The following is a 13,548-nucleotide window of genomic DNA, read 5'->3' as shown; positions in this document are numbered from 1 at the left end:
CAGTACTAGTTGCTGTTTTTAAATGAGAGCAAAGTACTGAAATCCTTCATGACAGCTACATAAATTGGCAGCATTTATAAACAAAGAAGAATTTTGCACATATGTGCATTTTTGCCTACTATTGGGTACCTTAGAGTTAAATAGCTTATCACCTGTGAGAGAATAGGTGTTGACAGAGTCCGCACTGCTATATTTTTAAGCTTGCCTGAGGCAACATAGCTGGCATTGAAGTTAAGCTTGGCATTCTTTCACCCTGTCCCTCCTCCCTCCAGCCCAAGTGAATGCTCACTTCATCAATGAGAAACATAACTGACTTGCCTGCCAGATGTAATGGAGATTCATGAATTCGCATCTCTTGTGCAAATTTGTGTTTCCTTCAGATTGTCGATACTTTGACTTCACTTCCTCGTGCAGTAGTGTTAAGGGGTAAAAATCCGAAGACATACCTGTGCCAGTAATTCAGAAATGCATATTTTCTGGTGATCCACCCATCAGAACCTGTGCGGATTGCCTTTCTGTTATAATAAAAAGATAGCTCTTTAGCGTTGAGATTTAAAACCTTAAAAATGTACAGAATAATATTTTTACATTCATCTTGGAGAGTAATGAGTGTATACTTTTAAAAACACTTCTGTGTCACATAAGAATAATATTAACACTTTAAAAATCTCAAGATGAAAAATGTAAGTGCTTTTTTCTTTTCTCTTTTTTTAAAAAAATCTTTTTTTCCTCTAGCATTTTACGATGGGATAATGAGACAGATGTCTCTCAACTGGAAGGACATTTTGACATTGTTATGTGTGCTGACTGGTAAGTACATAAAAATCATAAAACTCATGTTAGAAAAATAGCTTTGCTGGAGTAATTGTACTGTGCTGCTTGCTGATGGCTAAGCAAAGTCAACAAATGAAGCACAAAGCCACCTTAACCTCAACAAATTAATATTCATCTCCATGTGACAGTTATAAGGTAGTCTTCTATCACACAGTAACTTCTACCACATTATTTCCCAAAGATTGATTTTGAGAAGCATTTCCATTTTCTGGAATTGCCTCTGTTTCATGCTTGACGTATCAGTAAATGGACGACTTAGGCAAATTGCAAATAATTATGGCTCAGTGAGGAACAGTCTGGAGAAAAGGGAGTTTATCAACACAAACAGCTCAATTAGCTTACTTCTTAGGAAAGATCTGACTATTGATATAAGGGGATATATTTTTTGCTCCCCAGAAAATCTTTCTGAGGAAAAAAAGATTTTCAAAACCTTTTTTTCCCCATCACATTCTGTTTCTTAAATTAATTTGACAGCACTATTTGTAGACAGAGGCTTTATATTATTTACACAGGCAAATGTTAATTGTAAAAGAATTCTTGGTAAAAAAATGAGTACAGCACTTAATTTATGAAAAGGTAGATACATGTTACAATATGGTATATTGTTTAATAATTTATGCAAATATATTTGATTATTGACACAACCCTTTTCTGATACTGGATTTGCAGAATTGTGCTGTGCTATATTTGCTGCATGCTAACATTAAAAATCATACATTATTAATTATTTGTATAATGTAAATGGAGACAGTGTAAAAAGAGATGTGGAAATTTCATTTAGGAGAGTAGATATTTTTAAATGAATCTCTCTTTCCTTCATGAATATTTGCTCTTGACCCTTTAAATGTCCAAAACAGAAAAAGCTGGTTATGTTTTGTTGCACATAACTGTTGTGAGAAACCGAATTCTGAAAACAAGGGCTTCCTAGGACAGCTCAGTTCAGCACATTTCTGTACCTTACTAAAAAATAGTTAAAGGAAAAAGGCCAAAGGAAGTACGAAGCTGTCTATTGTCTTTTTAAACAATGTTCTTTTTAAGTGGCTTCTGATAAAATATTCCTCTAAAGCTTTTGTTTGTTTGTTTGGTATTTTGATATTTTGCTATTTAAGCAAACTCTTCTTATTTCAGAAAAGTTACCGGCTTTGTATAGCACTGAAGAAAGTGTATTGAGTCGTCTTTATTCCTTTTTCTAATACCTATTTGTTGACAGAATGCAACAGTGCTTCATTTCTCTTAGCATTTAATTTCAGAAAAGTTCTTTGTTCCCAAAAAGGACAGAGAAGGGTTTCTAACTAATCGCTGATAATGTGCCTCAGAGATGCATCATCTGATTAAAATAAGGAGCTAAACAACACCATATGATTTCAGCAAGTAATTTAGTAAATGCCTTCCTCACCAAATATTAGAATGGATACTCCAGGTTTCATTGCACAGATGAAGTTAATGCTGGACAGGATTAGATCAGATTAAGTATGAAAGTCAGATCAGAGTGCTGGCGGACATGAGCAGGAGGGCAGCAGTCTTCTCGGAGGCTTAGACAAGGCTCACATATGGATGTTCTCCAGATTATGTGGGTGAAGCAAGGTCTTGCCAAGAGATTTAGAGTTAAATTTGTTCTTCACACAAATATCAAAACAACCTGGCTGTGCCATCTCTTGTATTCTTGATACTCATACCATGTCATCCTATTTGTGCTGGGAGTACAGCAGAGCGGAGCAAGACTTAAGTTGGTTTTTTCTGTAATATTCTTGCCTAATACTCCTCCCAGTCTGTTTGGAAATAGTGTAGTTTCTTTAGGAAACAAAGAATCAAACATGACAGGTAAAATACATAATGCATTTGCAATCCTTGCATTTTGTACATTTGTTTTGAAGCACTTAAGATGCAGGTAAGTGTATAAATATTTATAAATTTCTAAAAAATAAATAGAAATATGCACGTTAGTTTAAAGTGCGTGATTTTATTCACAAATTGTCTCTATTATCTTATTGAAAGTGCCCACATGTATAGTTTAATAAGCATGAAAATCCTTTTATTTGTTTCCTTTAGAAATTATTCTTTTACTTAATGGACACTACATTTTCTGGTACATGAAAAAACTCAGGGAAAAAAAATGTTCCATGCTTTATCAAACTCGAATCTTCTTTTCGTTTTCATGTATTTCTCTTTCGAGATATAGAATTGGCTTGAGAACTGTTGGCAGGATTTTTGCTCTCTGAATTTTTTGGGCTGCCACTGAAGAGGAAAAAAAAAAAATCTCTTTTCTTACAGCTCTTCAGCTGAAACCTGAAGTATGCAGCGATAAAAACAGATAGAATAGATTGCATTTAGTTTAACACCATCATATACTTCATTGTCAGTCAATAAATCTGGGATTAGAACAGAGAACTAGAAAGCAAAAAATCTGAGTTCAAATATTAGGTACATGGATAAATTTTTATTGAAGTATTTCCAGCAACGGTGATATTGTCTGATTCTCTGAATAGCTAACCAGTGGTACTGCTTGATCCCATTTACATGAAAACAAGCTCTATTCATAAACATATTCCAAGTCCACATGGAGGTTCAAGTAAAAATGTACATGATTACAACAAGCAGCGATATGTTTATATTCATATATTTACAGTCAGACTTTCATAAACCTTGTGTGCAGGGGTGGAAAATAAGTTATTTCCCAGAACAGACAGTCTATTAGTTAACAGCTAAATTTAGTAGCTCAACTAGATTATAAAATAAATAAGAGGCAAACTGTGAAAGCAGGTCATTATTTAACCATTCAGGATTTTGACAATAAAAATAGTTTCATGGTTCAGCAGTTCCAAATAACTAATAAATTGTCAACTATGAGATAAAAATAAGGAATAAAAAAATCTTGGAGAGGCCACACCTGCAAGAAGGATACACTGGAAAAATACTGAAATAATGGAATTTTTAAAGCATATCCACTCACCTCGTGTTTTTAAGGGGGAATTTTAAGGCCAGGTGAGGGCTGCCAGAATTTTAGACTTTCGTTTGACTTACATTTGTGAATATAAAGCCATGCAGATGCTGGAACTGTAAGAGTGATTATGAATAGAAGAGGAGAAATAACAGGTGTCTGTATGGACAGGCCAAAAACAAGATCTTCCAAAACTCTCAAGAACCTCAGATTTCTGATTATTTAAAAGGAAGCATATATCCTTTTCTCTATTAAGAAAAGAGTTGCTGAGATTTTTTACTCCAAGAGGGTCAAGGCTGATAGGACTGAGCCAATAGAAAAATCTTTGTCTTTCATGTTCTTGTGAAACAAGTTGCACAAATAATTTTAATGTAGAGACAGTATAAGGTCTAGATCACCATATCATTTTGGAAATGCGTAACATCCCATTTTACTTAGTTAGATGGATTATATTCTTGAAGTTTGGCACATGCATAGGTATTTGGATAACAGAGGCCAAGGAGGGCTATCCCACATTACTTTTACTGCTGAGATTTTTGCTGAAGTCATGGGGACCTGTGGATTCACCAGGAATGTAGAACCAAACTGAAAGTATTCTTCAAATATCTTAAAATACGCCAATTTTGTCTCTGTTAGTATTTCATTTAATACAAGGAAATCTTTTTGCAGGAATGCAGTAACATCTCTGTCCTCCTTCAGTTTAAATTTGTTATTAGTTTTAAGCCTTATTTCTTGCACACACTTTCAAGTGTAGTGGAATCTGACGACATGGAAGTAAGGATTTTTTCAATTTATGTCAGCTATGTAGTTGGAGGTGAACAAAAAGATAAATGGCTCTATATACTAGGCACTATACATGAATATAATAATGTCTGAAGTACACTTGTAAACTAAGCTCTTTTACCAATTGAAAAGGATGCAAAAAGAAAAATAAGCTCACATCATAGCCTATAAAATATTAGTATATGCCCTTTGTTGTGAGGCACAAGATAAAAAGATATCAGCATGAAGCGAACTGAGAATCTACTTGTTTTTTTAATTTGTTTCCTTATGGCTTCCTGTTAGTTCCATACAATGTTAGCATAAACTTTCATTTTAGTTTTAAAAGTAATTTAAAATTAAAACAAACAAACACAAGAAGGAAAGGTGACAAGATGATCTAGCAACCTGATCTAGTTGGAGATATCCCTGTTCCTTGCAGGGGGGTTGGACTAGACGACCTTTGAAGGTCCCTTCCAGCCCTAACGATTCTATGATTCTAAGATTGCCTGCCTGTTTATCCAGATTTCACAGGTGAAGAGCACTGCCAAAACAAAGGCCGAATCCTAGACTGTGTTCTTGCCTCTCCTGCTGCTGTGCTCCAAAACTTCCATGCTGACCTGAGAAACCCTTGCTATTTCTGTACTGAGCTTCTGCTTTCAGAGCGTCCTTACTGCATAAACATGAGTTATTACCACTGAAGTAATGGTGAGCTAAGCCAAATTTGAATTGAGGTATGAGAACTGGGCGAGAATGGTTTAGAACAATACATTATTTAATTTCACTGAGCTGTTGTGAGCTTTAACGGATTCTCTCGGGTACATTTGCAGGATGCTGTGATAATATTTAGTCATACAAATTCTACTGGTAAGAGAAATTGCGTGACTAAATCTTCTTGCGTGGGCCAAATCCTGTGCTGGCCCTGTCTGCAGCACAGATTATCTAACGACTTCTTCAGGATTTTCCTCATTCAAGGCGTCCTTCGACTCAGGGAGGATAGAGATGTTCCTTGTAGTCACTGCATTGCATTAGCATTGCTTCCAGCCTTCTCTGCTCCCTCTGGTCAGAATATGTGGCTCACAGAGCAACAGACTGGAAATTGCAATATTGGAGACTATTTTCAATTGAAGTAGGTCCTGTTCCCAGGGACAGGCTTTTTGGAGGGCAGGGACATCTTGGGAGGGGCAGGGCAACTGTGCCAGGTTATCTGGATTTCCTAAGCTAACAGGGCTAAAAGTCTACCTCCCATACCACCAAAATATCAAGTGGGAGTCAGACAGAAAAGGTATTATTGAAATTGTCTAATCTCTTGGCAGGTCATGTAACCATTTTAAGTTCTCAGACACTCAGTTTCTGGCGAACAAAGGCCTGTAGTTCTCTCATTGTAAAGGAACAAGATTGGTAGCAGCAGTTGTGCCCCCGTCTCATTGTAAAAAGAGAGAATGGTATGCAGGTCCATGAAAAAGGAATTTTAGCACTGGTAAGCTGCCCCTAAATTGTATTTCCACTACATCGCTTTCAAAAATAAATATATTAAAAGTGCATTTTTCATTTGGAATGTACTTCTATCGACACAGGATCTCAGCAAGTCTTAAATATGTGCATGCTTGTGATGTTTCATGTTGAAGAAAAATAATCATTTTTAGCGATTTTTTGGGGAAAGGACTCATGCACTATATTCCACCTCTTCTGCAGGTGGCTAAGTTCCCAGTGAAGTAGTGTCTTATGGTATCTATCTGCATAGGGACCTACCTGAGGTGAATGTGATTAAAACTCCCAGGAGACAGTAGAGCTATCAGCTGCTGTTTCAATGAATTAAATTTAAACAAACATTTTTTTCAGTAAGGTTCTTCCAGTAACATTAATCAAGGATGAGGGGCAGCCATCATTCCAATAGCTAAAGTTTAAATTTTCTTGTGAGCAGGCTATCAGAGAAATTGTTAGCTAGTACTTCAATATCATAAGAAGAAATTCAGAAGGTCATAATTCTATATGAAATGTTCAAGAAATTTATGGATACCAAGTCTACCATATTTTCTCAACAACGTGAGGTTCTGCCAGTTTTTACTGATGAACTTTGGCAAGTTTTCTGATAGGCTTTTTTCCTTTTCCTGAGTAGCAAAAATTCACAGCTCTTACACAGCTGCTTGACCCTATGATATGTAATATTGTATTATCCTTGGCAGCTGTGGAGTGTTCTTAACTAAATATCCACGCATATTTTATTCTTGATGACTGGCATGTGGTCGGCAGACCACTTTTTCTCTCCAGTGTTTTCATATATTCTTTATATTCTTTTAGAAATTTCAAGCCTGGAAAAAAATTACCCACATCTCTTCGGAATGAGATGTCTGAGAATAAGGGAAAGGGGAGTATAGAAAAAAGTCATAAAGAATGGACAAAATGCCGTGTAGTGTGGGACTTGAGCTTAACACAGGCTGGGAAGCACTTTTATTATAGAGAAAGCATGAAAAATAACGAAGAGAGAATCACATTATTTGTGGCCTGCTTGATAGAGTTTCTTATCTGAATCGACAACATAAATGCAACCCGTGGTAGTAAGGACTGAAAGGCATCAGTTGCTATCCGATGGTTGTTCACTAACCATTGTAAATGCACTCTCATCCACAGTAACTACATGTCCACAAATATCTAGTCAAGAGTGATTGGCACCCTGGTTGCCACTATTAGTATATACATTAAGGTACTGAGGGGCATGAAGAATGAATTATCCCCTCAAATCATGAGGTAATCACGCCAAAATAGGGCTGAGCATGTTGGCAACATTGCATGGGAAAATTGACTCTGCTGCTATCCTTGCGGGACCCATGCTGGAGATGAAGGATTTCACTCTTGAGAGAGGACAACTCTGTACAATCTGGGTCATTGTATTTGAACGGCATTTGAGGAAGAGAGGAGGTAGGGGCTTGTAAATCTTTATAGGGATAGATAGAAATATGTATATAAATAGAACAAACACGCATACTAGATAATAATGAATTAATGCCACAACCATGAAGGTAAAAGGAAAAAAACACCCTGAATAATAACACCAGAAATAAAATAGAAAACAATTTTTTAAAACTCCACCTCACCTTGTATAAAATAACATGTAAAATGTTAACTTTATATATTGATCCTGATTTCTGATATAGTAGTATTTTAATAGCTAGCATATGTGATCTGTGAATCTCAGCTATATAAAGATGCATTCATGCTGATATTTTAGCTTTTATTTCGATTATATTTGACTTTATGTATTTTTTAGTCTTTAAAAGTACCTGAACTGGACAGAAATGTAAACTGCAGTTTCTCTTTTACAGCATTGTGTAAACATATGTAATTAGCCTGGTACTTATCTGCATTAGTATCATTAGAATTGAAAACCCATTTTAATCTGGAATCTGTTCTCTTCTCAATGTCAGCCTGTTTCTGGACCAGTACAGAGCTAGCCTTGTTGATGCAATAAAGAGATTACTCCAACCCAGTGTAAGTATGTTTCTATTTTCTCCTGAACACTGGCTTCAGAATAATTAGTCTGTGCACAATGATTGAGAGAGTAATGGAATGGCAGGATTAATGTCATGTAATACTTTAATACTTATTATGTCCAACTTCAATTGAGTCTTCTAATCTATCAGATTCTTTCCTAATCATAAACTAGGAAACTTCTTATACTTGGCCTTCTGATAAGGAACACAGTGGGTAGTAAAATAAATGAAACCGCTTCAAAGATAGCGTGAGATTATTTTTATCAAAGCGTTTCTCGAGTATTTTCCTTTGATAATAATGTCTTCATATTAAAGTAAAAGTACGATATTGAAAGTTTTTGTGTTGGCTTCTGTCATTTGTAATCCCTTCAATTGTAACCTTTGTCATTATGTATTTATTTATTATGAAAGAATATTTTTTTCTTTTCATTTCTGTTTATATAAAATGAACAAAACCTTTATGCATATATTGTAGCCTAAAACTTTTTTCCATTAAGCCCTGTGTTCACGTTTTATATCTTAGAACATAATGAAATTAAGCTCTTCATAAAATGCTTACATGTTCTACATAAGTGTCACTGAGAAAATATCTTACCATGCTCAATTGATGAAGCTGTTAAATCAGAAACCTACAGGCAAAAAAAAAAAAAAAGCTGTTATATGCATATACTTACACCCAACAAATAATAATCTTGACTCTAAAAAAAAAAATAAAAAGGAGATAACAAAATGTGAATATGAGAAAACATATGAATAATTGCTCTAAGTAGGATTTTGAAACAGGAATTTTACTTTTTCATGCTCACCATGCAAATCTTCCAGTAAGGTAAACTTTCCATTCATGTTAGCAATGCATTCTCCAAACTTTATTTGCGTTGTATGGTACTTTTTGTACAAGCGATTTCTTTGTAAAAGGAATAGAAGAATCAAACGTGGAAAGGCTTAAGAAACCAAGTCGTTTTAGTCATGTAAGTAATCCCATTCTTTGCTAAGAGTGATCAGGTTTCTATTCTTGGTTCTATCATAGCCTTTCCTGAGTGACCTAAGGCAAGTTACTTAAGACTGAATTATTTTAATGAGCCTGTGGGGCAAGGCTGCTAGGAAGACAGGAGAAACGTAGCCACGCTGAGGAAAAGGTTACCCAGATATTTCTGTCAGTGGCAGCAAGGGGAGGTTAAGCAGCTCGTCCCCAGAATGATGCATTCTGACTTTCCTGATGTGCCATCAGTTGTCAGGATGCAACAATTTTTAGGGCCACAAGCAGTCTGGAACACAAAGCTGATCCCAGTTTTAAAAAATGCAGAAATATTTTTTTTTCAGCCCAGATCAATGTCCACATGTGGTTCTTCAGGTAGCCCCATAGACTGCTGTACTGGGTCCGTTAAAGTGCACTGTGGGAGAGGAGTATGAGTGGCAGGAAGGGAAGTCTTTAAGAGGTGTGCTGGTAACTGTGACCTGGATAAAGCCTCTAGATGGAGTGAAAGAACAACTGTTAGTTGCTTTGTCTCCTGCTCATGGCTAATCATAGTCTGGTGGTCTATATTGCCAAAAAATGTGGGTACACACAGGCATTTTTATATCCACACACACATACATACAGTTTTGACCTGGTCTGATTAGCCCAACCAGAGAATGATTAAAAAAAACAGTGAGGGTAAGGCAGCCTCAATTTTAAGTAGTGTTCACAGCTCAAGTTCCCTTCTGTAGACAACTTAGGAATTGTCAACCTGACTTTAAACCAAAACCAGCCTGACTTTGTTGCTTTTTAACTCCAGTCAGCTAATTCAAATTCAGAATATGCCTTTGTTTTTCAGAGCAGATGAACTACAGTCCTTTGTGAATGTGGATGGAGTAAAGGAAGATGGCTTTTTGTTCCCTGTCTTCCTAGTCTGGCTTGCTTCTGCATATTGTGATTAATAGCATAGCCTGTACTTATTTGCTCTGCATTTTAGGCCATGGTTCCTATCTCCTGTCAGCAAAGGTAGCTTAAGAAATTCTTGCTCCTATTGCAGAGTTTTGGACCAATCTGTATTTTTCAACCAGTCATTTGTCTAATCCACTTTATGGATGGCCATATGGATAGATATCCAGTTATGGCATGGCCTTGCAAATTTTTATAATTCATAACTAAAAGGACAGCAAACTATTGTGTGGGCTGGAAGCTGGGAGTACAGACACCTTAAATGAGCTTTCTTATCCAAAAAGAGATAGAAATGCCTTCAAGCGTATGCTTTCATGGTTTGAAAGACCCAAATAAAATCATATACTCATTTGAGATCGCAAGACAAGATGCAATCACAAGTACCTAATAGTCATTATTTTTACTGTTCTTGTTAACTGGTATAAATCTAAAGAAAATATCAGAGGAAACTTTACTAAATGGCACTATACTTTGGCCTTTAAAGGAAAAATAAATTAATACTGAACTCATTTGCCAGTTGCAATACTTAAGAATAGTTTATGGGCGTTAGTTTATGCCCAAGCTGAGGCATAAACTACTTTGATTAAGTTCATTCTTCTACATGAATTATTTTGTCTCAAATTTAGAAGTTACATTTGCTTATTGGTAATAATTTGCCAAATCAATAGAGGAATGATCTGAAATGGAAGACACATCTAGGTGTAAGACCTTTCAAGTGTAACCAGGATAGAAGAGTTCAGGGAAAATAACAGCCAGCAAAACCAAAAGGAAACGTGGAGTAAACAGAAAATCACGGGTATCTTTACAAAGCTGTCTTGAAGGAGAAATTCAGAACAGGCAATCTATTCTTACTGTTAGTTTAAAAGAGATAAATTATCTGTAGTATTTCCTTTTTCATTGAGGATGTTATTCGTGGCTATTAGAATCCATATGACACAGTGTTTTGGGTAACTTTTTGTTTTCCTGGGAACAGGACTCTGGTCATTTCAGTCATCTGATTCATAGTATGGCCCCATGGAATGACATTTTCCTCTGTGTTTTCTTCACGAGTTTACTGGAATTATTTTCCCAGCTGAGGAAAGACCAGTCTGAACTTTAAACATCATCCTAAACTGGGAGGCACTCTTGAATTACAAACTTCAAATTAAACAACTTTAGGATAGTCCATCAAGTGTAGATCTAGCCTACTGGTCTAATTTTTACTATTGCAGAGCAACCAGGAAACAAAAAAAAAACATTTTAAAATTAGAAATATGAATGCAGCCCCACAACAGATAGCAGAATCACAGAGATCATGCAGTTAACAAGCAAGTGCTTCAAACTCAGATTGTGAAAGACCAGAATTGACCACAGCACCTCCACAAAATCTCCCACAGTTTTAGGGAGATTATTGTAGTGATAAACTCAGTCATGATTTCTTGGGTTTTTGTCAGCAAGAGCAAGACCCTCAGTTGTTTTAAGTGCACACTAAATTCAGTAGAGGAATGGGTTTTTACACGAACTGAGGAGCTGGACAAAAGTAGCTGTGTAGTCATTTCCATAAAAGGCCATTCCTCTTTTTTGAAGTTATTTCAAGATTTTCATTCTGATTTTAATTCATACCATGTTGCATTCTGTTTTACTGTATTTCTCTTTCAAATTAAGATTGAAGTAATTACTGTACAGAGAGTGTGAAAAGGAATGACCGCATGAACTTCTGACTCCAAATGGAAATTTGTAAGAGGATGCTGTTGTAAGAGCCATCGAAGCTGCTCGATCAGTGGCCAGTGTAGGGCATGCAGCCTCCAGCAGTCTGTTCACGAGGTTTAGCCATTCCTGAAGTCCCCTCATGAGTCGTGTCATCTGTAAGCCCGGGGTGGGGAACATGTTTCCCGTTACAGTGACTTCTCTGTGAAGCTGCCCGTGACGATGAAGGAATCCAGAGGAGTCTCATTCTTCTTATGCCAAGAAGGGTCTCTGCAGAACATTCTGGGGAGTGTGAGATGGCAGTAGGAGAAGGATCCTCATCTGAAGGCTCCCTTTGCTGCCCACTTCTGTCTGATGACATTAAAGCATGCCAAGGATGTGAGGGAACTGATTGTGGATTTCCTGTGTTTAATATTTTTCATCCTGAGCTGAGCCTATATTCAGATCTAACATTTACATAAGCAATTCCAGTGCCTTCGATGGGAGTTGCAGTCCTTTGCACCTCATATTTAGCCACAGAATTAAAGTTGTAGCTACACAAATTAGCAGAAGTGAGTTGCTTTGGATATTGCTCTCAATCTCCTTTATGCCTAAATTTCCCATGAGAAAGATGAGGATAACAGTATTTCCCTATCTCACAGAGGCATTGTGAGAATAAATACAGTGCTGTGGTATTAATGATTGAAGTCTTTTAAGTACACATGAGTACCATAGATACTGATGTAGTGTTTTTATTGCTGCCTCACTGCATGATGTCTGGGCATATGTGTCCATGAGCTGTAGTGCACAGATCTGTTCCCTATCTTCCTCTCTAAGTATCTGTGTCAGCGTTGTAACTTTCCAGAGTTCCCACTGAAATTCTCTCTTCTGATCACTTTTTTCCTCTGATATACAAGATTACATTTTGTCAAGCCAAATATTCTTCTGTAGCATCCCTAAAAATATTTTTGTCTCTTCGGTTGATTACAGCACCTTACAAATTAGTCTTAGCTCTCATTAATATAGAAGTTAAATACAAGAACTCACAGTAAACTTTGTGGCTCCCCTCGGTGTGATATGCTGTTGGCTGATATTAACCTTTGTTTACAGCTCTTCAACCAGTTTTCATTCCATGTGACAGAACACGGTATTCAGCCAATTAGAATTAATTTTGCAAATATGATTTCAAGAGATGCTGTGTCAAGTAGGTTAGGTTTGGGGCTAGTACTTTGCACAGGATGTCTAAAATCTATCAGTTCAAGGTACAGTCATTTTTGTTTTCTTAAATACAGAAGGATGAGCAAAAAATTAGCTAATGGACCATAATGTATTGCCTGGGCATCATAAATGGCCTGATCATCTTGAAAGATCCAGAATTACATGCAAGAACATTAAGTCCTGCTTTAAATGCAATTTAACAATTTAGGGTCAAATTTGGTTGCACTGCTCAGATTGTTTAAAATATCTAAAAAATTAATGATCGGCTCTGATTTGCCTCCCATTTTGCCTTGTTTTACACTGTTGTAATTCCACTGACAGCAAATGGGAGGTACTCTTCTATGTATGAAGTAAAAAAGAAAATCATTATTTACTGTCTTTGCATGGTCATGAGCTAACAAATGGATTTTGCATTGAGTGTATGTTTTGTATGCTTTTTCTGTGTTTTAATTTGGTAATTCATAGCCACCATTATTATATGAAAGGAGCAAATGTATGGCAGTCAGCAGTTTTCTAAAAAAAATATTTATTTATTACTTCCTAGTTTGCATTTGTTTGCTTACAGAAGTCTTCCCTATTTTGACAATTATTTATATTAACCTATCTTAGTGTTTTACCAGGAAAACGATTGACTTTTCCAGCTTGAGTATATTAAAAGCTTAGTCTGGTGTAGGTTATATCTGGTTCCCTTCCAGTTTTAAAAATGTATAAATTCTTTTTTT

General features: G+C 36.2%; 1 protein-coding gene across 1 annotated transcript in view; it reads left to right on the top strand.

Moving 5' to 3' along the window:
• Positions 1 to 13,548, top strand: part of CAMKMT (calmodulin-lysine N-methyltransferase) — a 225,639-nt gene that overhangs the window by 205,745 nt on the left and 6,346 nt on the right. The window contains exons 8-9 of the mRNA XM_086628769.1: positions 736 to 810; positions 7,957 to 8,020. Coding sequence (XP_086484895.1) covers positions 736 to 810; positions 7,957 to 8,020 — 139 coding nt within the window. The remainder of the gene's footprint in view (positions 1 to 735; positions 811 to 7,956; positions 8,021 to 13,548) is intronic.

The sequence above is a fragment of the Tauraco erythrolophus genome, chromosome 2 (assembly GCF_009769465.1).
Source record: "Tauraco erythrolophus isolate bTauEry1 chromosome 2, bTauEry1.pri, whole genome shotgun sequence".
Classification (NCBI taxonomy): domain Eukaryota; kingdom Metazoa; phylum Chordata; class Aves; order Musophagiformes; family Musophagidae; genus Tauraco; species Tauraco erythrolophus.
Note: the sequence above shows the minus strand (reverse complement) of the source record. Positions and strands in the feature narration are given on the sequence as shown.